This window comes from Dipodomys ordii, unplaced genomic scaffold (assembly GCF_000151885.1).
Source record: "Dipodomys ordii isolate 6190 unplaced genomic scaffold, Dord_2.0 Scaffold2, whole genome shotgun sequence".
NCBI lineage: Eukaryota > Metazoa > Chordata > Mammalia > Rodentia > Heteromyidae > Dipodomys > Dipodomys ordii.
In genome coordinates, this window is record NW_012267218.1 from 24,173,926 (window position 1) to 24,201,347 (window position 27,422).

The 27,422-nt window shown below is 37.6% G+C and overlaps 1 protein-coding gene across 1 annotated transcript in view; it reads left to right on the top strand.

The window, feature by feature from the left end:
- Numb (numb homolog (Drosophila)) overlaps positions 1–27,422 on the top strand; it is a 137,361-nt gene that overhangs the window by 56,637 nt on the left and 53,302 nt on the right. The window contains exons 3-4 of the mRNA XM_013013562.1: positions 7,595–7,735; positions 22,367–22,441. Of these exons, the coding sequence (XP_012869016.1) occupies positions 7,610–7,735; positions 22,367–22,441 (201 nt within the window). The 5' untranslated portion in view covers positions 7,595–7,609. The remainder of the gene's footprint in view (positions 1–7,594; positions 7,736–22,366; positions 22,442–27,422) is intronic.

The following is a 27,422-nucleotide window of genomic DNA, read 5'->3' on the forward strand; positions in this document are numbered from 1 at the left end:
GCCACTGTGTTAAGCTTTCCTCCTTTTATATGATCCAGATGAGAGGGAATTACATTTGGTGTATTTAATAAGATTATGTGTTTAAGTTCAGTGTTTTAGATATGATTTGATATGTTTACAAATTTAATTGTTCACTGGCACAAATAAAGTATCAGTTTGTATCTGGTGGTGTACTAGCATGTTGTTTACTTGTATAAACAACATGTAAAGACAAGGTTGGAGACATGGATCAGTTGGTAGAGTGCTAGCCAATGTGCAAAAACCACAGCTACTGAGTTGAGGTCCCAGTTTTAGAGAGAGAGAGAGAGAATGAAAAGTCATTATTTTGGCACTTATACTCAAAATAGAGTAGCTTAGGTCAAAACTATTCCTTTACAAAATGGAGTAAATTAAAGTTAGACCCAGCTGTAATCTGTTCTATATAACAGAGTAATCGAGAGTAGGCCCAGCTAGTCTCCTTAATTAGGGATATAGTTCCCATTATTCTGAGTGTCCTTTAGAAGCTTCTGGATCATTTTAATTTTGTCTGTACTAAGTAAATTTATTTTCTCCCTCCCTCCCTCCCTTCCTTCCTTCCTTCCTTCCTTCCCTCCTTCCCTCCTTCCCTCCCTCCCTCTCTTTCTCTTTCTCTCTCTCTCTCTCTCTCTTTCTCTCTCTCTCTTTGTCTCTCTCTCTCTCTCTTTCTCTCTTTTTCTCTTTCTCTCTTTCTTTCTTGTTGGTTATGGGGCTTGAACTCTGAGTCTGGGCACTGTCCCTTAGCTCTTCAGCTCAAGGCTAGAGCTCTACCACTTGAGCCACAGCACCACTTCCAGTTTTCTGAATAGTTTATTGGAGATAAAAGTTTCACAGATGTTCCTGCCTGGGCTGGCTTTGAACTGTGATCCTCAGATCTCAGCTTCTTGTGCAGCTAGGATTACAGGTGTAAGCCACCAGCACCCAGCTAAGTAAATCTCTTTATAGTAATTTTTTATACATAACTTTTGTAGTAAAATTCAGACTTAAACTTTACAACTTTTTCTTGTTTTTCATTAAATGTGTCATAATTACAGGAATTTATGTGTTTATGTGCTTCTATCTTTATTCTCAATTCCACAAAAGACCTTAAGTGACTTACTTTCCATCTTACTAAAAGTCTGAATGGTTGATTTATAGAAAAAGATGTAGGGGCTGGGAAGATGGCTCAGTGGTAGAGCGCTTGCCTTGCATGCCTGAGGCCCTGGGTTCAATTCCTCAGCACCACATAAGCAAAATGAAAAAAGCTGGAAGTGGCGCTGTGGCTCAAGTGGTAGAGCGCTAGCCTTGAGCTGAAGAGCTGAGGGACAGTGCCCAGGCCCAGAGTTCAGGCCCCACAACCGGACCCAAAAAGAAAAAAATATATATATATAGAAAAAGATGTGTATATTTATCTGTGTATCTGTCTGTTATCTATCTTCAAACATATTGTTTCATGTTATGTATTTTTGAGAAGCATACAATGTAATGCAGGCTCTAAGAGCACAGATATGAGGAAATTTTGCTACTTACTGACTGTGTGATTTGGACAAATTACTTATCTTCACCTCTTTGCTTGCACCCTTCTTTCTGTGAAATAAAGGTTAAAAATAGAATCTACCTGATAGAACTCTTGTGGAGATTTCTTGAGTAGTACCCAAAGGGCCTAGAAAAATTCCTGGTATACAGGCAGTATTCGTTGAGTTTCAGTAATTATTGTTCATGAAAAGAACCATACTATATTCTTCTGCAGTGTATTCAGCCCCCACCATAATGTTTGTGAAATTCATACATGTTGATGGTTATATCTTTGGCTCATTTATTTTTACTGGCAGGTAGTAACCTAATGTGTATTTTTTTTTCTGTCAATGGATATTCTTGGTGTTATGGGTTTGTTGTTACTTTACACAGCATGATTGTATACTCCTTGTGCAAATGTATAAGAGTTTCTATAGGATGTGTACCTGGAAATGAAATTAATATTTATAAGATTATATACATCTTCAACTTCCCTAGTTAGTGCTGAACTAATTTCCAAAAATAATTGTCCCAACTTGTCTTCCTATGAATGTATGATGATGCTCTTTGTACTTTGATTTGCATTTTCCAAGTTACTAATGCACTTCATTTCCTGTGCTTATTATTTCTGTACTTTCATAAAATGTGTGTATGTTTTGTTTACCTTTTTTTTTTTGGTCAGTCATGGGGCTTGAACTTGGGCCTGGGCACTGTCCCTGAGCTCTTTTGCTCAAGGCTAGGTCTCTACCACTTTGAGCCATAGTGCCACTTCTGGTTTTCTGGTTGTTAAGTGAAAATAAGGGTCTCATGAACATTCCTGCCTAGGCTGGCTTTGAACTATAATCTTCAGATCTCAGCCTCCTGACTAGCTAGGATGACAGGCATGATTCACTAGTGCCCAGCCTATTTTCTATTAATATTCTATTTAAACCAATATTCAAGTTGCTTATTGTTTTGTTTTTGTGTTTGTTTTTTTTAGATATTCCTTAAAATGAGAATACCGTGTTAGTCCCCATCTTGCTGCTACAACAAAATATTTAAGCAACTAGGGAAAAGAAGAATTTATTGAGCTTTGGTTTCAAAGTTTTAGTCTGTAGTCACTTGGCCCCATTGCTTGGCCTGTGGTGATACAAAACATTATGATGGGGAGGAGTGTGGCAGAGCAAAGCTACTCCCCTCACAGTAGGGAGCCAGGAGAAGAAATGAGTTCAGTTATGAACTCATCAAGATACTAGTCCAATAATGAAGTTACATCCAGTCACCTCTCAACATCACCAGCTGGGGACTGAGTCTTCAGCAACATGATCCTTTTGAGGGGAAATTATCTCATATAATTTCTACCTGTTTTCAACATGTCTTTCATTCTCAGGTGGATGATCTTTCACATGTAAATTAGGAGAAATTCCATTAGACTAGTGTCTCTTGTTTGGAGTGTATAATGATTAGCTCCCAGAATCCTTAAACTGTACTTTTTTTGTTAGTGGTACAAAGGCTTGAACTCAGTCTTCTGCTTGCTAGGCTGGTGCTCTACTACGTGAGCCACACCCACAGCATGTCAGCCATACTTCTAAAAGATTTAGACTTTTACAGTTTTCCAAGTAATCTATCCTAATGTAAATAACCAAGGTAAAAATATATATAGTCTTGTATCATTATAGAGTTACTGAACAATGCCTCTTAAGAAAGCTTTTATTTTAACAGAAATAGTCCAAATTTGGAATCTAAAGCTCACTAATATATCACATTGAAATTCTGCAATTTGTTCCTTTTTTTGAGACAAGCTTGCAACTTACGATCCTGCTGCTTTATCCTCATGATAAACACTTGGCTCCATTGATACACATTATACCTTCATGCATGCTAGGCAAGCATTCTACCACTAAGCCACATTCCCAGCCCATAGCTGATTTTAAAATTACTGTGATTATTGACACAACTTTTTACTTGAAATGGTTGTGTATGAAAGGGAAACAACAAAGATGTACCAAAATTTCATACTTGACTGTGTTAAAAAACAAAAACAGAAACTGATGTGAGTTTTTAATCTAGCATTCAGGAGACTCTTCATCTTGAACCTAACCTGGAAGTCCTAGAAGTGCGTCAAACTTAACAAGGGTAAAAGTGAAGATAAATCTCCTTAATTCCTGCATAAATACTGTGGAATGTACTACACTTTTCTTCCATTCTATGATAGAACTGATATGGAAACAAGAATCAGGGGCACACATATCTGGTTTTCCTAGGATTACCTATGACAGCAGCAGATCCTAAGGTTTATTCCTGACACATCTCCATAATTCTTCCTTACCCAGCCGATCAATTGTTACTGGATTCCTCTCTTAAGAGGAAAGTCATCAGGCTATATATGACATAGTTGGTGTCTTCCTTAAGGGAAATTGTCAAGTGGTTCCTTTGTCAATAGGAAGTTGGACTACTAGGACATTAATGTCTCTTCCAAGATTGATGGTCCTCTACTCTTGGGTGTGTAGACTTTTCCTACTTGGTTATTATCTTCTGCTGTGTTGCAGGTCTATGCTGTCTTTATTTTTTTTCAAATTTACAGTATACAATATTAATAGCAGGAACTGTGTTATGATACAAGGGTACCATTAAACAAATAAACTTGAGTTTACAAATAAGGAAATCGAAATTGTTCTAAGAATTGATGAGAGCAGTAATAGACATCAGTAAAAAATTAGTGGGAGTCATATGAAAGGCCCTAACCGCAGCCAATTAAGGAAGATCCCTGGTCAGAAACAAGATGGTACCCTCCCTCAAGAGACTAACACCTGAGGTGACTCTAAAAATGAGTACTCTTTAACCAGAGACAAACAGAGAAAGGTCTTTCTTTCTGAAAGGCAGATGGAGAAACATATACGGAGGCCCTGAAAGAGGGCATGCTTTGTTGGAGGACTGCAAGTAGTTTAGTGTAGCTGGAGTTTAGCATGTAAATGGAGATGGATAAGAGAAGGCAGATGAAAAAAAAACTTGTTTTCTGTGGTAAGCTATTTGGACTTTATTTTGAAGGTGATGTAAAGCAATTGAGACTTATTTGTTTGTCTGTTTGTTTTACCAGCCCTGGGTCTTGAACTCTGTGCTTGGGCTTTGTCCCTGAGATTTTGTGCTCAAGGCTAGTGCTCTGCTACTTGAGCTACGGTTCAACTTCTGGCTTTTTGTGGTTAATTTGAAATATTTTTTAAGATAACTTTTGTGGTTAATTTCCTGCCCCAGCTGGCTCTGAACTATGATCCTCAGATCTCAGAATCCTGAGTAGTTAGGATTACAGGCGTGAGCCATTGGCACCTAGCCAATTGAGGTTTAAGTAGAGTAGTTTGGAGATCACCTCTATGTTCTAAGAAGCTCTCTGACAGTAATTAGGAAAATATATTGGAATAGAGCTCCATTGGAAGCAAAAACACCAACTAATAGAGTTTGCAGTAATTTAAACAAAAACATGTTAATATCATAGTACTAGGAGTTCACCAAGGTAGGACATGGCTAGTAATCCCAGAGCCACACTACTAAGGAGCTTCTATTAGTAAGAAGGATTGAGCCTCCAAGACCAGCTTGGGCAAAAGCAAGACCCTGCCTAAAAAGAAAGAAATACTAGGAATGCGTTCAAAAGATTTAATAAGGGCTTAAAATCAGTAGTTTTGTAGGCTAGAGAAAGAGTGAATGAAGGGATTTTTTTCAGGGATCTGACTTGACCAAATGAGTAGTTGTCTTTGCCAAGAGGAAAAATGAAGACAGGAACTGTCAAAGCTTTTTGCTGAGAATGCCTGTTTGAGCAAGGACATGGGTGCTTTTTGTTTTCTTGTATTTGTGATTTTTTAAAAAATATTATTAGAGATGCTGAGATTTGAGCTTAGTGCCTCACACATGCTAAGCCAGTGCTCTATTACTGAGCCACATTATCCACCACATGTATATTTTTAAAATGTGATTTGAGAGTATAGCAGGATATATTTGCAAGAAATGTTATGGAATTATTTTGGGAACTCTTCTAGGTTAAGGTATACTCTTATTTAGGTAGTTTAGAAATGAGTGATCTGCTTAAATTCAATTTTTAGAAAACCCAATAATTCTTGCATTCATCTGTCTTGGGTTTTTTGCCTAAGTTGTGTGGTAAGATTGGCTTGTCTATGTAAATTAGCTAATTTGGTAATAGTTCTGTTATAGTATTAAGCATTTTTAAATAACAAAATGATTTTTCTTAGGCATCCAGACTTTCTCAGATCCTTCGTTCTTCATTGATGTTATGTGAGAATTAACACTCTTGACAGAGATGATTCCTTTTTATAACTTTGTCACATCGTTTTTGAGTTAAGATCACTTTGAAGCTAGTTGAAGTTCTTAAGTTCTTCCATGCTCCTTAATTTTGAAAAAAAAATGCAGAATTTGTTTTTTTTTTGGGGGGGGGGAGTCTGGTCGTGGGGCCTGAACTCTGTGCCTGGGCGCTGTCCCTCAGCTCTTCAGCTCAAGGCTAGCGCTCTACCACTTGAGCCACACCACCACTTCCGGCTTTTTTTCTTTTTGCTTATGTGGTTCTGGGGAATCGAGCCCAGGGCCTCAGGCATGCAAGGCAAGTGCTCTACCACTGAGCCACCTTCTCCCAGCCCCCAGAATTTGTTTTACATTTTGCACTTTTGCTTTATAAAATGATACTTTATCAAGTTTATTCATTACTTCTTGAATGTTTCCTTGATTCTGATCAGTTAGGTCTTATTTCTCTGTAGTTTTGTGATTTCTTTTATATGCTAGTACCAAGGCTTGATCTCACAATCTTGACTTCTTACTTGGCTTTTACACTTGTATCTGGTACTCCACCACTTGAATCATGGCTCCAGTTTTGGCTTTTTTCTGGTTAGTTGAAGATAAGAGTTTCCTGGACTTTCCTGCCTGAGCTGCCTTCAAACCAGGATCCTCAGATCTCAGCTAAGATTACAGACATGACCCACCAGTGGCACCCAGCTTTGCTGTACTTTAAATGTTGCATCTTACAGTAACAAAACACATAGCTGACACATAGAGTTAATTATGAGAATTAAACCTTTGTCATACTTTCTTTAGATTATCACTATTTTTGCTGGTTGTAAGGCTTGCACTCAGGGCTAGGTGTTGTTCCTGAGCAATTTTGTTCAAGGCCAGTGTTCTGCTACTTGAGCTACACTCCACTTCCTCATTAGGTTATTATAATGAGTATAAAAGTATGTATAAAATTAAATTCTTTCATACTGCTTACAAGAAATACAATTTCTTTTCTTTTTCTTTTAATTTTTTGGGTCCAGTCGTGGGGCCTGAACGCTGGGCCTGGGCGCTGTCCTTCAGCTCTTCAGCTCAAGGCTAACGCTCTACCACTTGAGCCACAGCACCACTTCCTGCTTTTTTCTTTTTGCTTATGTGGTGCTGAGGAATCGAACCCAGGGCCTCATGCATGTAAGGCAAGTGCTCTACCACTGAGCCACCTTCCCAGCCCCCAAGAAATACAATTTCTTTAGCTTACTTTAGTACTAGTACAACTTTTCCTTCCTTGAGTATGTTTAAATTTTTCTTTATAAAACATCTTTTTTCCCCCCAGCCCTGGAGCTCAAACTGTGGGCTTAGGTGCTGTCTTGAGCTCCTTTTTGCTCAAGGCTTGCACTCTACCACTTGAGGCTCAGGACCAATTTCAGCTTTTCCTGTGATTAATTGGAGATAAAAATCTCATGTACTTTCCTGCACAGGTTGGCTTGGAACTGCTATCCTTAGATCTCGGCCTGCTGCTGAGTAGATAGGATTACAGGAATAAGCCACCTGCACCTGGCATAAAATATCATTTTTATATAAAGATAGTCTCTACTTTTCACAATATCTTCTAATTGTAAGCTAAAATTCCAATGTTTTGGATTTTTTTCCTACTAATATATAAAAGTATTTAGAATGTTTCACAAATTGTTAAGTCTGTATGTAACATGTCATATCTTCCATTTTCAGAAGCCATAACTTCTCATTAGAGACATTAGTTGTTTATGTTTTTACTAAATCAAAATATTAAATATATAAGAAGATAACAACTTTAAAAGTACTTCTTTTTCTGTATCTACAGATTATAAAAATTAAAATGAACAAACTACGGCAAAGTTTTCGAAGAAAGAAAGATGTTTATGTTCCAGAAGCCAGTCGTCCACATCAGTGGCAGACAGATGAAGAAGGGGTTCGCACGGGAAAATGTAGCTTCCCAGTTAAGGTAAAAGTGGTTATTTCAATAAATTTCTATGTGGAAAAGAACTGACAAATTGTTTGTGACATTCTATTAATTAGAATAACTGAAGAGAGTCATCCAAAAAATAAAGATTTTTCAGATTCTGCTTCATTGATAGAATTAAATGATAAAAATATATTGCAATTAGCAATATTTTCCTTTTTATATTTAGGTAAGTTATACTGTATGTTTGAGAATCAGTACAAATGAGATAATTTCTGATTAAAATACAAATCCTGAAATAATATAAGGATTCTGAATTATCAAGAATCAAAATCACACACACACAAAGAAAAAGAAAAAAAATATTTATTTAGCTGGTTGTAGCTCATACCTGTGATCCTACTCAGGTGGCAGAGATCTAAGGATCATGGTTCAAAGCCAGCCTGGGCAGAAAAGTGTGTGAAATTCTTAGTCTCAACCTAAAAAAAAGAAAATAAAATAAAAAATTCTGGGCTGGGAAGGTGGCTCAGTGGTAGAATGCTTGCCTTCATGAGGCCCTGGGTTCAATTCCTCAGCACCACATAAGCAAAAAGAAAAAAGCCAGAAGTGGCACTGTGGCTCAAGTGGTAGAGTGCTAGCCTTGAGCTGAAGAGCTGAGGGACAGCGCCCAGGCCCAGAGTTCAGGTCCCACTACCGGACCCCCCCCCAAAAAAAAAGTTCACCCCCATGGGATATGTTTATTAAATGGTAGAGCATAGGGAATGGGAATCTACTTTCTTAAATACAAATTTGTTGTGTTCTAGATCATAGATAGAAGAATTAGGTAAAAGGGAGCTTTCTCTAACTTTATAGAATGACCACTGCATGTAGTAAGTGAATTAGTTAGACTGAAGACTGCTACTGTTTTAAAAGGAGTAAAGATAGAAAATAGGGTACAAATGTACCTAAGTTTGTATTTATTGGTGGCTTCAGATTGATAGTTCTTTTTTTTTTTTTTTTTTGTCCACCATGGGGCTTGAACTCTTGGCCTGGGCACTGTCCCTTAGCTCTTCAGCTCAAGGCTAGCATTCTGCCACTTGAGCCACAGTACTACTTGCATTTTCTGGTGGTTTATTGGAGATAAGAGTCTCATGGACTTTCTTGCCCTGGCTGGCTTTGAACCACAATCTTCAGATCTCAGCCTCCTGAGTAGCTAGGATTATAGGCGTGAGCCACCAGTGCCCACCTTAGAATTCTATTCTTAAACACATAGTTTCACAGGAAACACAAAGTAAAGACATCTACTAATATTAAAAGGTTTACAATATTCAAAATAAGAAATTTCTTGCTGCTTTTTGATTATCTTGGACATATTCATGCCTGCTTTTTTTCTGAAGTGTGTACCTTTTACTATGTAAAAAATGTAACTTCGTCCTGCTATTATGTGTGTAGCTGATTAAATACTGTTGGTAATAAATATATATTTTCATATTTTTAAAAAAGAAATATGTCATTGGTCAAAACAGTAAGATACTTTAGTTAGGGTCAGGAAGATGGCTCGGTGGTAGACTGCTTGACTTGCTTACACAAGGCCCTGGGTTCCATTCCTCAGCACCACATAAGCAAAAAGAAAAAAGCCAGAAGTGGCGCTGTGGCTCAAGTGGTAGAGCGCTAGCCTTGAGCTGAAGAGCTGAGGGACAGCGCCCAGGCCCAGAGTTCAGGCCCCATGACTAGCAAAAAAAAAGAGAGAGAGAGATACTTTAGTTAGGTTTTCACAGATTGTGAAATGTAGATGATATATTTGTGCTAACATTTCAGTCCATGTGCTTTTTCAATATTTTGCAAAGAAGATTCAGCTCCATTTAGTAACTCTTAAGATCTTATTTTCTTTATGGTATGATATGATATATATTAAGTTTCTGAACATGATATTAGGGAGCAGTTGTGGTATCTGATTATTTGAAGGAGAATTTAAACTCTAATAGTATAATTTTAAAATAGGAAATTATCAGTCATGAATGATTACTTAAAACAATATGATGATGATAATTTAAAGTTTTCATCAAAGTAATAAATGCTATGGTTAAAAACAACAAACTGAACAAACTGTTCCTATCTTTTTTTCTACCCCTTATTGACACTTTTCAAACATTTTTGTTTACTTCTACCATTAGTAATGTTTTAATTTCTTTTTTGGGGGGTGGGGGTCCAGTCGTGGGGCCTGAACTCTGGGCCTGGGCACTGTCCCTCAGCTCTTCAGCTCAAAGCTAGCACTCTACCACTTGAGCCACAGTACCACTTACGGCTTTTTTTTCTTTTCTGCTTATGTGGTACTGAGGAATCGAACCCAGGGCCTCATGCATGCAAGACAAGCGCTCTACCACTGAGCCACCTTCCCAGCCCCTTTAATTTCTTTAGATAATATAGTTTTGCAGTCTGGTCTTTTTTTTTTTTTGTCGTCGATTGTCTTGAATTCAGGGCCTGGGTACTATCCCTGAGTTCCTTTGCTCAAGGCTAGCATTCTACCATTTTGAGCCACAGCTCCACTTCTGGTTTTCTGGTGGTAAATTGGAGATAAGAGTGTCGTGGACTTTCTTGCCCAGATTAGCTTTGAACTGAGATCTTTAGGTCTCAGTCTTCTGAGTAGCTAGGGTTACAGGCATGAGCCACCAGTACCTGGCTTATCTAGTTTTAATTTACATACTTTTATCATTATTCTTTACAATGAAGAGAAAGGATGGCTTAACCTGCAATCTTCTCCATCTTTCCTTTGACTCTAGTTCACTCTATTTTTAGTTTATTTTTGATTTCCTGTAACTATAAATTTCTTGTCCTATTAATGTTACATTTTATATGTCCTATTAATGTTATATAGTTAAACTTATTTCACCCATGTTTTTCTTTTTTAGCATTATAGAGGTCAAAAACATTTATATTTGATTCTATAGCCATCAATCTCTTATGTCTTGAGTTTTTGTAAAAGTTTCATTATTGTGGCTTGTAAAATAAGGAATGTGCTACATTTTCTTCTCTATGAGAACAGCAGTTCACTGACGTATTTGACAGATATTTTCTGATTCTGCCAGACAGTGTTCTAGGCCCTGAGGATATAACAAACAATACAGACACAATTCCTGCACAGTATTTATGTCTTAGTGAGTGTTAGGGAGTGAAGAAATAAATATGCAAGCTATATGATATGTCAGAAAGAAATTAGGTAAGAGGGGAACATATTGGGGTACAATTTTTAAAAACATGGTTAGGTAAGCTTTCACTCATGAAAAGCCCTCACTGCATAAAATCCCAAAGTAATAGAGAAAATAAACATTTCAGGTATCTGAGGAAGCAGAATATAGACAGAGAGAGAAGCAAGTGCAAATGCTTTTCTCCAAAAGAATGCCTGGTATTTAAAAGCATACCAAGAAAGCCAGTGTACTAGAGCCATGGCTTCAAGTCGGCATAAGATCAGAGAAGTAGAAGGTACCAAACCAATTGTACTTTAAATACTTTAAACACTTGCATTTTTTTACTGCAAAACTAACACTCATTATACATTATATGTTTTAAATTAAATGTAGTGCCATACATATGCTCAATTAACTATATATAAAGAAGAAATAAATTTTTAATAAAGTTGTATGCAGCATGTAAATATAAAGTAAAGCATAATCTCTCTAAATACAACAGTTACATTTGTACAGAAACTACTGTGTGTGTGTTTGTATGTGTATATATGTGTATATATAAATACATATATATATGAATTAGGATCTAATCTAAAATAATTAGTAAGCAGATGTCTGTCATTCATGGTCCCTCACCCATTATCTGTAATTTTCCCAGTCATTGTTACCACAGACAATTCCTAAACATCCACTGGAAAACCATGTATAGAGCCTTGTAGATAAATCACTACTTAAGGATTATGTTTTTCTAGAGTCTCATGGTACAACCCAAGTTGGCCTTGGAACTAGTGATCCTCCTGCCTCACCCTCCCAAGTGCTGGGATTACAGGTATATAATACCAGCCTTATTTTAATGATGTTGACTTGTATTTAAAGTGAAATGGAGACCATTTTTGCCTATTTTGGACAGTGCAGCAGCATTATATGATGTATTTTTAAAGAATCAATATTGTATAAATTACTGTACTACCAAAAGTGATATACAAATTCAGAACAATCACAATCAAAATCCCAATGACGTTCTTTACCAAGATAGACAAAACAATCCAAAAATTCATTCAGAACAACAAAAGACCTAGAATAGCCAAAGCAATTCTAGGCCAAAAAAAGCAACGCGGGTAGTATTACAATACCAGAACTCAAACTCTACTATAGAGCTATATTAACAAAAACAGCTTGGTATTGGCACAAAAATAGATCCAAAGGCCAATGGAACAGATTAGAAGACCCACAAATAAAACTATACACTTACAGTTATCTGATATTTGATAATGGAGCCAAAGACATACAAAATAGGAAAAAATAGCCTCTTCAATAATTGGTGTTGGGAAAACTGGGTATCCATATGCAGAAAACAAAAAGTAGATTCCTGTTTTTCACAATGTATTAATAGCAATCCAAAGTGGATCAAAGATCTCAACATCAGACCAGAAACTTTGAAACTACTGAAATAGAGAATAGGAGTAACATTAGAACTTACAGGCATAGGTAGAAACTTCTTGAATAGATTCTTAGGGGCACAACAGATAAGGGAGAGACTTCACATGTGGGATTACAACAAAATAAAAACTTTCTACAGGTTAAGGCAATATTTACTAAACTAGAAAGACAGCCAACAGATTGGAAGAAGATCTTTAACGGCAATATATCAAAGTCCTAATATACAATATATACAAGGAGCTCAAGAAATGAACTCCTCCCAAATGTAATAAGCCAATCACTAAATGGGCAAGGGAACTAAGAAGAGACTTCTCAGAAGAAGAGGTAAGAATGACAAACACATGAGGAAATGCTCATCATCCCTGGCCAAATGCAAATCAAAACAACTCTTGAGATTCCATTTCACCCTAATAAGATTGGCCAACATTGTGAATTGGAACAACAACAAATGTTGGTGGAGATGTGGGGAAAAAAGAACCCTACTGCACTGTTGGTGGGAATGTAAACAATTACAACCACTCTGGACAGCACTCTGGAGGTTCCTCAAAAGACTAAACATAGACCTTTCCCTACGACCCAGCCATACCACTCCTGGGCATCTATCTTGAACAGAATGCCAGGATATGATACGGACACCATGTTCAATGATGCACTATTTACAATAACCAAGATATGCAAACAGTCCAAATGCCCCACAACAGATGAGTGGTCAAAAAATGTGATACTTATATACAATAGAATTTTACATAGCCATTAGAAAGAATAAAATAATGTCATTTTCAGGGAAATGGATGGAACTAGAACAAATTATATTAAGTGAAGTAAGCCAAGCTCAGAGAGACAAAAAGCACATGTTCTCTCTGTTATATGGAAATGATATCTAAAATACACTAGAATATGATAAATTATAAAGGATTCTAGATACTCACCCACAGTGTGACCAAAAGAGGATACTGTTAATTAATAGAGAAACACAAAGGTACGATGCTTATGTGCTTCTTCATAGTAACATAAAATAATATCCAAACGATCTCCAAGATACGGAAACAAGAAAAAAAAAACCTCTCTTTTTTTTTCTTTTAATCTTTTTTTATGTATTTTTTGATGGTTCTGTTTTCTTTTCCTTATGTATAGTGTATTCAAGTGTATATCTTCAAGAGGGTTAGTAGGAGGGTACAGAACTTAAGGGGAAAATGGTGAAAAACTACAGCAGTGAAACTCACTGGACACTGATGAAAGTGAACTATGCAACTGGTGTGTGGGAGAGACTGAAGGAACAGAAGATTCTATAGGAAAGGAATATACTCATTACCTGACTCATGTAATTGTAATCCCTACGTATATCAACTCTATAATAACGATAAAGTAAATTAATTAAAAACTAAAAAAGAATCTCCCTACCTTTACTTATAGAAGCTCAAGAATGAACGCAGAGAGATTCGTTATGAGAATGTTGCAGAAGTACATATGAAATATGTATGGTGGCTTACATCAGGATGATAGCAATGGGATGAGTGAGCTGATAGGATTTATTGATGTATTAGGCTTGTGAAACTTACAAAGAGAAAGATAAGTCAAGAGTGGTACCAGGGATTTTTACTTGATTAGAAGAATATAGTATATTATTAGTATATAAGCATTAGAATATTAGTATTAGAGAATATTAGTATTAGAGAATGAACATTAGAGTTATTAAAGTATTAGAATATGAATAGAGTAGCATATTATTTGGGGGAAGATTATTAATAGAAGATTAAATTTGTAAATGGGGGTGATAATAAGCCTTCAATTTTGATGCCATTGTAAATTATGTTAATTTTTTACTTTCTTATTGTTGAAGTCCAATTGACTTTTGTATGTTGAAATTATATCTAGTAGCTTTGCTAAACTCAGTTGTTAATTCTAGTAATTTATTTGAATGTTGTTTTAGATTTTTTATTAATATATAATCTATAAATAACAGTTGCATTTCTTTCACTACAGTCCTTACATTTTAAATTTCTTTTTCTTGCCCCATTATTGGTAGAATTTTTTATTTGTTGGTCATGGCGCTTGAACTCAGCACCTGGACACTGTCCCTGAACTCCTTTGATCAAGACTAGTACCCTATCTTTGAGCCACAGCACCACTTCTAGTTTTCTGGTGGTTAATTGGAAATAAGAGTCTCATGGACTTTTCTGCCTATGCTGACTTTGAACCATGGTCCTCAGATCTCACCCTCGTGAGTAGCTAGATTATAGACATAAGCCACCAGTGCCTGGCTAACTTAGTAGAATTCTTGATAACAAATATTCTGGTCTTGCCTAATTCTCAGTCTTACCATAGTTTCTCTAGTTAAGCAAGTTATCTATGCTTTATGAATAAATATTTTATATTTTAAAATTATGAATAGAAACTTAATTTTATCACCCTCCCCTTTTTTGGTATTGGTCCTGGGGCTTGAACTCAGGGCCTGGCTGCTGTCCCTGAGCTTATTTTGCTCAAGACTGGTACTCTACTGCTTGAGCCACAACTTCACTTCTGGCTTTTTGATGGCTCATTGGAGCTAATAGTTTCATGGATTTTTCTGCCCAGGCTGGATTCAAACTATGGTCTTCAGATCGCAGCCTCTTGAGTAGCTAGGATTATAGGTATATGTTGTCAGAATCCAGCTTTTTTTTTTTTTTTGCTGGTCATGGGGCTTGAACTCTGGGCCTGGGCACTGTCCCTCAGCTCTTCAGCTCAAAGATAACACTCCACCACTTGAGCCACAGTGCCACTTCCAGCTTTTTCTGCTTATGTGGTGCTGAGAAATAGAACCCAGGGCTTCATGCATGCAAGGCAAGCACTCTACCACTGAGCCACCCTCCCAGCCCCATCCAGCTAATTTTTATCAGTCTTTTTTGTAACTCCTTTATTATTTTTAATTTATTTTAAGTCATAAGCCTGACTTAAGCAGTCAACTAGCCTTATAATCCTGAAGTCTGAACTTGATTAATGCTCATAATAATTAACTTCAATTTGTTGCATATATTACTAAGTTCTGTTTGCTAATATGTTGCTCAGAAATTTCATACCCATGATTTTTGAGAGGTTAGTCTGGAGAAGTTGTCTTTATTTATTTATTTATTTTTGGATCCTGTTGTGGGGCCTGAACTCTGGGCCTGGGCACTGTCCCTCAGCGCTTCAGCTCAAGGCTAGCACTCTACCACTTGAATCACAGCGCCACTTCCAGCTTTTTTTTTTTTTTTGCTTATGTGGTGCTGAGGAATCGAACCCAGGGCCTCAGGCATGCAAGGCAAGCGCTCTACCACTGAGCTACCTTCCCAGCCCCGAAGTTGTCTTTCTTATAGTAATTTTGTTAGGTTTTTATTACCAAGTAAGGCTGGATTGTAGGCTGAGCAAGGCTCTTGTCTCTTCTGATTTACTGGCATTTTCAGGACATACTTTTCAGGTTTTCCGATAGAGAGCACGAAGTGGCCAATGGAGCCCATTTCTTTTATAATTCTGAAACTTTAATCTCTCCTCACTAAGATGAGAATTCCAAAAACTCATTTTAACCAGTCCCTCTGCAGCCTATACAGCTCTTTTGAATTAGTCATTTTAAAGGCTTTATCAGATTTACTTAGGTTTCCTTCCCTCTCCCCATCCCAATATGGACTGTTCCCAGAAGGTGCACAATGACTGATTATCCTTTGGGGGTAGCAGCAGCCATGGATGATCGTTGCCTGAGTTAATTAGTTAATTAAGGTTTGCAAAATGTTGATACTCTAAACATTCCATTTGGAAACTGTCCTTTCTTCATTTGCCAGCTATAATTTCTATAAAGCTTATCTACTGTTTGATTAGCAGTGGTATGCTTTAATTAGGAAAGGTAAGGTAATTTCATTTGTGAGGGAAATATTGAGCTAAGAGGAAGATCTGACCTCACTTTAGCCATAAACATTACCAAAATGGATGACTCTCCCTATCTGACTACTTTTTTAAAAGAAGTATAACATTAAGTTGATATATGTAAGAGCAATAAACTATGAGCCATTAGTGTATCAAGAGAGTTACATATGTGCTTTAAGAGAAGTAATGTGAGGCGGTTGAAAGAAGATAGCTCTAGAGGACGGAAGCCAGAGTCTGTTCCTGTCTCTGTCAATGACCTTGTCTAAGTCACTTTTTTGACACCTACTGTCACATTTGAAAAGTAAAATTTTTCATTCTCAATTTCTTGCCAGCATAACTTGTTTGATTATATCTACCTGATTATATTTAATACATCTGTTTATATCATATGACTTGTTTAAATGGAATTCTCCAAATGCTTAAGAACTAGCAAATTTTAAGTTAACTACTTGGTTATAGAAAAAAAAACAAATTTTGATACTATATTCTATACATACACATACTATATTTGTGCCAGATATAGCATAGGCTACAGTGTGATGAAATACTGTATAATTCCTTATAAATTACATGAGTGTTATGTTACTTTTCATTAATGCTGGAGCTATGATTGTGTATTCTTACTTGGGACCTCCACATTTCTTCTCATGGATAACATTACCAAAGTGGGGGCAGGGAATCTATTTTTTAAATTTTTTTCAAGGAGAAAAATGATTTAATTCATCAAGAATGGAATTCCACATAGTAGTTTTTCTAAAGTACATTTTTGTGAATAAAAAGTCTCTTACTCAGGGAGTTTGGAAAGGCATACAGACAAAAGAAGTCCCAGTGTCAAATATTTTAGCCATTAAAGCATAAGTCAGCTGCAATTCTTTAGTGAAATAGTGTCTCAGAGAAGAAAAGAGACCTTTTAATAATGCTTATTTCAATGGGCATGTTTTTCTTATAGTCTAGTGAACTGCAAGGATATTTTTTTGGGGGGTAGGTTGTGGGGCTTGAGCTCTGGGCCTGGGTGCTGTCCCTCAGCTCTTCAGCTCAAGGCTAGTGCTCTACCACTTGAGCCACAGTGTCCCTTCCTGAAAGGATGATTTCTGTCTTAACATTTCTAAAACAGATAATGCATCTATGGGTCAGTCCATACATAAAATATTTGTGTTCTCTGCTTTCTCTGTTGTTGTTGGCATGAGTAGTCATATATGACCAATTAAGTTGATTTAAGATGAATAATGGGATGAAAACAATTGGAAAATTTTAGAAATTCAATTCCTTAGAACATAAAGGTAACTCAGATCATAAAAGCCTAGTTTCTTATTTTGTTACTAATATAAAATGACAACAGACTAAGTATCTTGGAGGTAGTAATAAAAGGAAAAAGGAAAGACAAGTGTATGTGTATACATGCATACGTACATGTTAGCATGATTATATGTATGTGTGTATTGTAGATAAGAAAATGAGGAAGTGGCGCTGTGGCTCAAGCAGTAGAACACTCGCCTTGAACTGAAGAGTGCAGGGACAGTGCCCAAGCCGAGTTCAAGCCCCACAACCGACCAAAAAAAAAGAAAAGAAAAGAAAATGAGAAGAGACAACCACAGATCCAAATAGTTACATGAATGCTTTGTAATTTATGCTGATAATTTTAAATTTTAATTATGAACTAGGAAAATACAGATTACTAAAATTGAAGTAGAAAGAGAAAAGAGGTGTAGGCCCAAGCAATTGGAAAAAAAATGAAGAAAAAGCTGTTTTTAAAAATTAAGAACTGGCTGGGTGCTGTTGGCTCACGCCTATAATGCTAGCTACTCAGAAGGCTGAGATCCTTGGATTGGTTCAAAGCCAACCTGGGCAGGAAAGTCTGTAAGACTCTTATCTCCAATAAACCACTCAGAAAATTGGAAGTGCTGCTGTGGCTCAAGTGGTAGAGTGCTAGCCTTGAGCTGAAGAGCTCAGGGACAGCGCCCAGGCCCAGAGTTCAAACCCTGCGACCAAAAAAAAAAAAAAAAAAATTAAAAACTACCATTCTAAAAGGACTTGGCATAAGAGTAGTGGGCAAAGGCTCAATAGCTATAGACAGATGATAATATAAAATAATAGTCTATGAAATGAGGCTGGGAAGGTGGCTCAGAGGTAGACTGCTTGCCTTGCATGCATAAAGTTGGAAGGGGCTCTGTGGCTCAAGTGGTAGAGTGCTAGCCTTGAGCTGAAGAGTTGAGGGACAGCGCCCAGGCCCAGAGTTCAGGCCCCAATACCGACAAAAATATTTAAAAGCCGATAAAATGAACTCCCAAAAAAAAGGAAACAAGAGAAACTCTAGTTTTCTGGGTTTTTTGTTTTGGGTTTTGGTTTTTTGTTTTTTTTTTTTACTGTGAAAATACTGTACAGAGGGGTTACAATTATATGAGCAAGGTAATGAGTACATTTCTTATCAAGCATCGTTGCCTCCTCCTTTGTTTCCCCTTACCATACCTTCCCATCTCCCTCCACACACACCCCTGGTCCTCCCTCCCCTGTTTTTGTTTCTTTGTCAGTTGTGGGACTTGAACTCTGGGCCTGGGGCTGTCCCTGAGCTCTTCAGATCAAGGCGAGCACTCTAGCCACAGTGCCACTTCCAGTTTTCTAGTGGTTTATTGGAGATAAGAGTCTCACGGTCTTTCTTTTTTTTGGTCCAGTTGTGGGGCCTGAACTCTGGGCCTGAGCACTGTCCCTCAGTTCTTCAGTTCAAGTCCAGCACTCTACCACTTGAGCCACAGCGCCACTTCCAGCTTTTTCCTTTTTGCTTATGTGCTGCTGAGGGATTGAATCCAGGGCCTCATGCATGCAAGGCAAGTGCTCTACCACTGAGTCACCTTCCCAGCCCCATCTCACAGTCTTTCTTGTGCGAGCTGCCTTTGAACCGTGATCCTCAGATCTCAGCCTCCTGAGTAGCTAGGATTACAGGCGTGAGCCACCAGCATAGTTTTCTGTTTTTGTTCTCTTTTCCTTTTATATTGTTTGTTACTTTGTTTGTATTTGGGAGGGTAAGAGAAGGCACATAAAAGGTGAAACAAGGATGAACAAATACAGCAGTGATACCAGACACTATGTAGAAAATGAACTGGATATCTTATGGGTGGGGATGGGAGGGAAAGATTGGGAGAGAGCCCTGGAAGGGGGAAAATGGTTCAAAAAAAATTATACTGGTGGTACTTGATTCATGTAACTATAACTACACACACACACAGATACACACACATAAAATAAGTGTAAAAAACCCAAGTTATTAACTTCATGAATACCATTATTTTATTCTATTTCTCTACTATTCAGAATTTGGAAATAAAGGGAAAAAAATCAAGTACTTGAAAATAGCAGGAGGCTGGGAAGATGGCTCAGTGGTAGAGCGCTTACCTTGCATGCCTGAGGCCCTGGGTTCGATTCCTCAGCACCACATAAGCAAAAAGAAAAAAGCCAGAGTGGCGCTGTGGCTCAAGTGGTAGAGTGCTAGCCTTGAGCTGAAGAGCTGAGGGACAGCGCCCAGGCCCAGAGTTCAGGCCCCAGGTCCGGACCCAAAAAAAAAAAAAAAAAAGAAAATAGCAGGAAATCAAAGACAAGCTTAGGCAAAACAAACAAATGCTCAAGACATATTGCTAAAATAGCAATCAATAGAATTCTATGGTAAGAGGGCCTTGTGGATGCTTAAAATTACTTAGTTTATACACTATTATTTGGACTTACTTTAGAAAATAAAAAAATTCAGAAAGGAAAAAAAAGACTTGGTATAGATGATTTCACAAGCCACTTTTTGTGCTGGAATTAGGACTGGAACTCAGGACCTTGCCCTCTTGTTTAGCTTTTTTTTTTTTTTTTTTTAAATTCTGTGCTGTTACTTTACCAGTTAACTCGCACCTCTAGTTCCAGATTTTTGCTGGTTAATTGGAAATAAAATTCTCTCCGATTTAGGGGCTGGGAAGGTGGCTCAGTGGTAGAGTGCTTGCTTTGCATGCATGAGGCCCTGGGTTTGATTCTTCAATACCACATAAGCAGAAAAAGCCGGAAGTAGCACTATGGCTCAAGTGGTAGAGTGTTAGCCTTGAGCCGAAGAGCTGAGGCACAGTGTCCAGGCCCAGAGTTCAGGCCCCACAACCAACAACAACAACAACAAAAAGTCTCTCAGATTTGTCTGACCAGGCTGGTTATGAACTGTGATCCTTAGATCTTAGCCTCCTGAATAGCTAGGATTACAAACATGAGCCACCAGTGCTTGGCTCTTAAACTACTTTTTTTGTGTCTTCCAAAGGATAATTCCTATACTACATAATTATAGTTAAGTATGCAGAAAAGGTGGATCTTTTCATATTTTAATAGCATTAACAAAATCCCAATATGATATCCAAACAAAGTTAGCTCCAAAACAAGAAGAAAGCCATAGACCAATTATGAATATACATGAAAACTAGACACAGAAATAGTAAAAATGGGGTCTAAAGGTATACAAACTAAATCCGGGCACTGGGGGTCATGCCTATAATCCTAGCTACTCAGGAGGCTGAAATCTGAAGATTGTGGTTCAAAGCCAGCCCCAGCAAGAAAGTCCGTGAGAGTCTTATCTCCAATTAACCACCAGAAAACCAGAAGTGGCGCTGTGGCTCAAGTGGTAGAGCACTTGCCTTGAGCTGAAGAGCTTAGGGATAGCACCCATGCTCAGAGTTCAAGCCCCATGACAGACAAACACACACACACAACACACAACACACACACACACACCTCCTATAGGCTTTAACTCAGTAATTTACAAATGGTTGGTTAAGAAATTTGATGTAATTTGAGGCCAACTTAGGCTACATTAATGAGACCCTGTCTCAAAAAAGAACTTTTCTGCATCAAAGGATATTACCAAAAATAATATAAAACTATAAACTAGTGGAACATATTTGGAAATCACTTATCATGTAAGAATTTAATATCCAGAATATATAAGAACAACCCAACAATTTAAAGATAAACAACCCTATGAAAAAATGCACTGAGTTCAAGCTCCACACTGACAAAAAAAAAAAGCACAAAATACCAGGCAACTAAGGAGAATGAGATCTGAGACCCTCTGTTCAAAGTCAGCCCAGGCTTTTATGCTTTAGATCCAGTTAATTCAGAAAACATTTAGGGGTCACCATGCATTTTTTAATTTTAATAACTTTTTTTTCCCCTTGTCTCCCCATTCACAATACAGACTAGGCACAGGCCTGGACTGAGGTGTATATGGGGTAGGTTTACGCTGCCTCCTCTTTCTATACAGTCAGTGTAAGAACACAGCCTGTGGTAAGCACCCGGAGGCCTTTTTTTTTTTTTTGTCTTGGGGCCTGAACTGTGGGCCTGGGCGCTGTCCCTCAGCTCTTCAGCTCAAGGCTAGTGCTCTACCACTTGAGCCACTGTGTCACTTCCAGCTTTTTCTGCTTATGTGCTGCTGAGGGATTGAATCCAGGGCCTCATGCATTCAAGACAAGCACTCTACCACTGGGCCACCTTCCCAGCCATCCTTTTAATAACTTTCTGAAATAATTATTTTAAATCTCATTCATGTGAAGATACTGAAGATAAGTAAAATAATAATAATAAAGTATAAAATGCCAGTGAATAGGGCTGGGAAGGTGGCTCAGTGGTAGAGCGCTTGCCTTGTATGCATGAGGCCCTGGGTTCAATTCCTCAGTGCCACATAAGCAAAAAGAAAAAAGCCGGAAGTGGTACTGTGGCTCAAGTGGTAGAGCGCTAGCGTTGAGCTAAAGGGTTGAGGGACAGCGCCCAGGCCCAGAGTTCAGGCCCCATGACCGGACCCAAAAAAAAACAACAAAAAAAAACCACCAATGAAATTATATATAAATTAAATAATAAATAAATAAATAATATATAATAATTTTCCTACATTGGCCTGGAGTTTCACCAGGACAAGAATACCATATAGTCACTACTCAACAAATGTAGCAATGGGGGCTGGGAAGGTGGCTTAGTGGTAGAGCGCTTGCCTTGCATGTATGAGGCCCTGGGTTTGACTCATCAGCGCCACATAAGCCGGAAGTGGCGCTGTGGCTCAAGTGGTAGAGCGCTAGCCTTGAGCAGAAGAGCTGAGGGACAGTGCCCAGGCCCAGAGTTCAAGCCCCACGACTGGACCCCCCCCCCAAAAAAAAAAATGTAGCAATGCATTAACCTTTTTCTTTTTCTACAGTACCTTGGCCATGTGGAAGTTGATGAGTCAAGAGGAATGCACATCTGTGAAGATGCTGTAAAAAGACTGAAAGCTGTATGTATATGATGGTTGTCAGTATTGCTCTGTAGCCTATCAATATTTTCCTTCAAAGTTGTATTCAGTAAATTTTAGTTTTCCTCTATCCAGTGAAGAGCTGTTTTTATTGAGGCAAGAGATATAGGCTCATCAGGCAGGCACAGGGACTGACTCACATTTATAATCCTACTTACTTGGGAGAATGAGATCAGGAGATCACACTTCAGGGCCAGCTTGGACAAAAAGTTAGCAAGACCTCATCACAACAGAAAAATAATGCTGGGCCTGGTGGCATGTGCCTGTTATCCAAGCTAAAGTGAGAATCATCTATAGTATCAAAATCTAACCCAGCCCAGGCCCAAAGCAACACCCTGTCTCAAAAATAACCATTGCAAAGCCGGGCGCTGGTGGCTCATGCCTGTAATCCTAGCTACTCAGGAGGCTGAGATCTGAGGATCGCGGTTCAAAGCCAGCCCGGGCAGGAGAGACCGTGAGACTCCTATCTCCAATAAACCACCAGAAAACCGGAAGTGGTGCTGTAGCTCAAGTGGTAGAGCGCTAGCCTTGAGCTGAAGAGCTGAGGGACAGCGCCCAGGCCCAGAGTTCAAGCCCCATGACCGACAAAAAAAAACAAAACAAAAAACAAAAATAACTATTGCAAAAAGGGTTGGAGGCATGGCTCAAGTGTTAGAGTGCCTGCCTAGCAAGCTCAAGGCCCTATGTTCAAACCACAGTGCCACAAAAAGGATATGGTCTTACAAAAAAAAAGAACATCTCTAGTTTCTTTAATTTAGGCCATACATTATCCAAAATGTAGTCTTGATTTACCATGATCCATATAATCTAAGTGGTGCAATTTGATAGAAGAATAATATTCTAAAACCAGGATAAAATTGTTACAGTTAACATCTTTACCTAACTGTGATAACTGTTATTTTCAGTTTGAATAATTGATTTTTAAATATATTATAAGAAACAGCTTTCTAGGAAAAAGTAGAAAATACCTGTAGAGATACATGTGTTAATCCCTAAGATTTACTTTGCGGGGCGGGAGTGGCCCTTAATGATTTCTCATTATCATCTTGGCTCCTAGTTCCCAGTTTTCTCTCTATACTTCTCTTAAGCAGTCTGTTTCAATAAACTAGTACACTTGAAATAGCCCTTTTCTAGAATCAGTAATGTTTCTTTGGTCTGTTATATCTTGAAACACATCCCATGTACATGTCTGTATATTTAGTAAAAGGAGAGAATGGTTCACAGTTCACAAGGGTCCAGATTAGAGTGCTGATTTCGGTAGGTCTGAGGAATGTTCCCATAGACTCTGAAATAACTCTTGACAAGTTTCCTTCTCTCCAATGTGATAGCTTTTCCCCACTTTTCTGTGAAAGCTTCAGCATTACTTCTGCATGCCCTTACCAAAGCAGCATTAAGTTTGTGTTGCTTTGGGTTTGCTGGTATGGTGGGCTGCTGCTACAAGTTTGACTACTAATGAGTGCTTTTTGTTTGTTTTTCAATTTGCTAAGTAACTATAGCTTTTCTGCTTGTTAGTATAGTTCACATTACATTACCTCTTAACTATAATTCCTCAATGTATAATATATGAAATTTTCAAACATCGCAGAGAGGTTTAACTTTAGAGTAAATGCCTTAACCTGTTGTAGAAAAGAAAGGAGAAAAATAACTGGTTGTAGAATGCCTAGAACAATCACAACCCAAAGTGTACACAGGTACACTTGCCTTCATATATACATATATATATATATATATATATATATATATATATATACTTTTGCTTCTGATTTAAATTCTTAAATGATTGAAGCCCTTCCCAGTTTTTCTGTATTCCCAGTTCATCAATATTAAGAGGACATATATCCAATGCACTTAGGAACATGAAAACTATAATTTTATAGATTTGATATATCTGAACATATTCCCCAATTAAATGCAGATAGATAATTTAATTTTCCAATTTTTGCCAAACTAATCTCAAAGAAAAATAGAGGTTCAGTTTCTTCTCTTGAAAAATAATTTTGGCTCCTCTAAAAGACAAATGATTCTAGCTCAGAACATTTGAAAATAATATAATTACTTTCCCTACTTAAAAATATTTTACAGCACTATATTAGTAGTAACTGCAAACAGAAAAACCAGTAAACGGACTCAGTAAGCCTGAAACAAACTGTAATTATTAAATTTTAAAACTAGATGTTATAAAACTATATGTGTAATGAACCTTTAGGAAATCATTTAATTCTGATTCTGGCATCACATTCATTCTCTAAGGAAAAGCTAAAGATGATTTAAGTTTGTCCAGAAAATACTGAGAAATTGTATCCCATTGTTTGTTTGTTTTGCCAAACCTGGGGCTTGAACTCAGGGCCTGGGCACTGCCCCTGAGCTTTGTTTGCTCAAGGCTAGTACTCTACCACTTGAGAGCTACAGCACCACTTCCAACCTTTTCTGTTGATGTGATTCTGAGAAATCGAATCTAGGGCTTCAGGCATGCTAGACAAACACTCTACCACTAAGCCACATTCCCAGCCCTGTATCCAATTGTTTAATGAGCAGTCAATCATACTTGTTTGTTTTATTTTTAAATTTTAGTTTTAACTTTTAATTAGAAATATTTATTATGTAAAATACAAATGAACTTGAAAATTCACAACTAAAGTAAGATCTCTTACAATTCCAAAAATAACCAATATTTAACCATCTAGTTTTAAATTAAGTTTGGAAGCATTGGTGGTACTATAGTTTGAACAGATAAAGAGCCTTGAGCTTGTGAAGGGTATGTTCTACCCTGAGTCATGCCTCCAAGCCCATTTTGCTTAAGTTATTTTGGCGGTAGATTGTCTCATTTTTATCCGGTCCAGTCTAGACCACAGTCCTTCTATTTATACTTCTGCCATAGCTGAGATGACAGGAACACACCTGCATACCAGCTTTTTTGGTTTAGATGGGGGTCTATACACTTTTTTGCCCAGGCTGGACTCAAACTGTAATTTCTCCCAGCCTCCACCTCCTGAGTGTCTAGGATTACCAGTGCAAGCCACCACTGCCTGGCCAAGTTGTTGTTTTTTTTTTAATTAATTAATTAATTAATTTTTTGGTCAGTGGTGGGGCTAGAACTGGGCACTGTTCTGAGCTCTTCAGCTCAAGGCTAGAGATCTACCACTTGATCCACAGTGCCACTTCTAGCCTTTTCTGTTTATGTGATACTGAGGAATCAAACCTAGGGCCTCATGCATAGAAGGCAAGCACTCTACCTCTGAGCTACCTTCCCAGCCTCCAAGTTTTTACTTTTTTAAAGCCAAGTAGACTGCTAATTATAAGCATAGTTATTTGAGGTGCAGGACTATTTAGATAAAATGTAATGAATTTCTGTTTACCAGAAATAGGAACTAAATTGCCATTTTAAAAAATTATGCCTGGAATAGCATGTGGCATATAGTAACTACTAAAATAAATTTCTGAAATGAATATACAAGTCTAGTCCCGGGGCTGGGAGGTGGCTCAGTGGTAGAGCGCTTGCCTTGCATGCATGAGGCCCTGGGTTCGATTCCTCAGCACCACATAAGCAAAAAGAAAAAAGCCGGAAGTGGCGCTGTGGCTCAAGTGGTAGAGTGCTAGCCTTGAGCTGAAGAGCTGAGGGACAGCGCCCAGGCCCAGAGTTCAGGCCCCACGACCGGACCAAAAAAAAAAAAAAAAAGAAAGTTCTACATACATTGGAGATTGCTTTTCTGGACATACTTAAACTATTGAGCTTGGAGAGAAAATTGATCAGTGGTAGAGCATCTGCCTAGCGAACTCTTGAGTTCAAGCCCCAATACCACCATAAATTTTCATCAAAAAGTTATTTTAAAGTTCTCAGAGTTTCTCCATTACTTGGAACAATTAAGTGTAGTTTTGCTTTAGCAAGTACATTAAAAAATCATTTTGAATTTTTGAGTAACTGGGATAAACTTCCTACTTATTATGCTCAGTGAAACTTTTCCCTTGTATTAATACCCTTCTGCCACCACACTAAGAATCTTTCAGAGAGTTGGGAATCTTTAGGATGCTGTCCTCACATCATGCAGGTCCACATGTACTCATTATTTTTGTCTTTCTTTCACATTCCTATTATGTAGAAATATCAAGGTGCCTTCATTTTTGTCTTTGACCTTCTTCTAGTAAGCATTCACTAAGGATCTACAATTTGCTGTACCAGATACTTATTGTATCGTATATTATGCTCTAGAAGCTTTTTGTTTGTTCTTTAAAAGATCTTAAAGCTTTCTGTTAAGAATTTCAAATAAATGTAAACAAATGTAGGGTATATATTTGATGAGGATCACAGAAGAGAAATCTTTGGAATCTGTTTGAATGTCAGAATTTTAAAATACAAAGAATTATGTAGCTCAAAAGATGGTTTGCAAGTCTAGTTTGTATGTATGCAGATCTCTCATCTAATCCCTTACAATTTAGAATCCCTGACTTCATTTGAAAGTCACCTGCTTAGTTGATAGTCTCAATTTTAAAAAATCACTGAACAAGACGGTTTTAAAAATACGATCCTCAAACCAAATACTTTATTTTTGATTCTTACACTTTCTGCACATGGATTGTTTTACAACTATTTACAACTCATCTAGTTTTTTTAATAGTTTCACTAACCACCATAGGACTGGATTATGTAGGGGAAATGACAAAAAAAATGGCTATTGCCTATTTTTGTCTATATGTTGCAGGGTAAGGAACACTGCCATTTATCAATCAACTGGGTAATATTGTATGAGGTCTTTAGGTATCTTGTTTCACTCTGGTCTACAATGCCTTTCATTTTTTAAGGCCATTTCCTTCTGTTACATCTTAAATATTTCTCTCTTTCTGTCTTGGTTTTAAACTAGTTTCATTATACTACTAGTTCCTCATATGTTGGTTTTGTTCATTATTTGATATATTTGTTTTAATATATGTTCTTGTTTTAGCAGGTAAAAGAATCATAACTTAATTA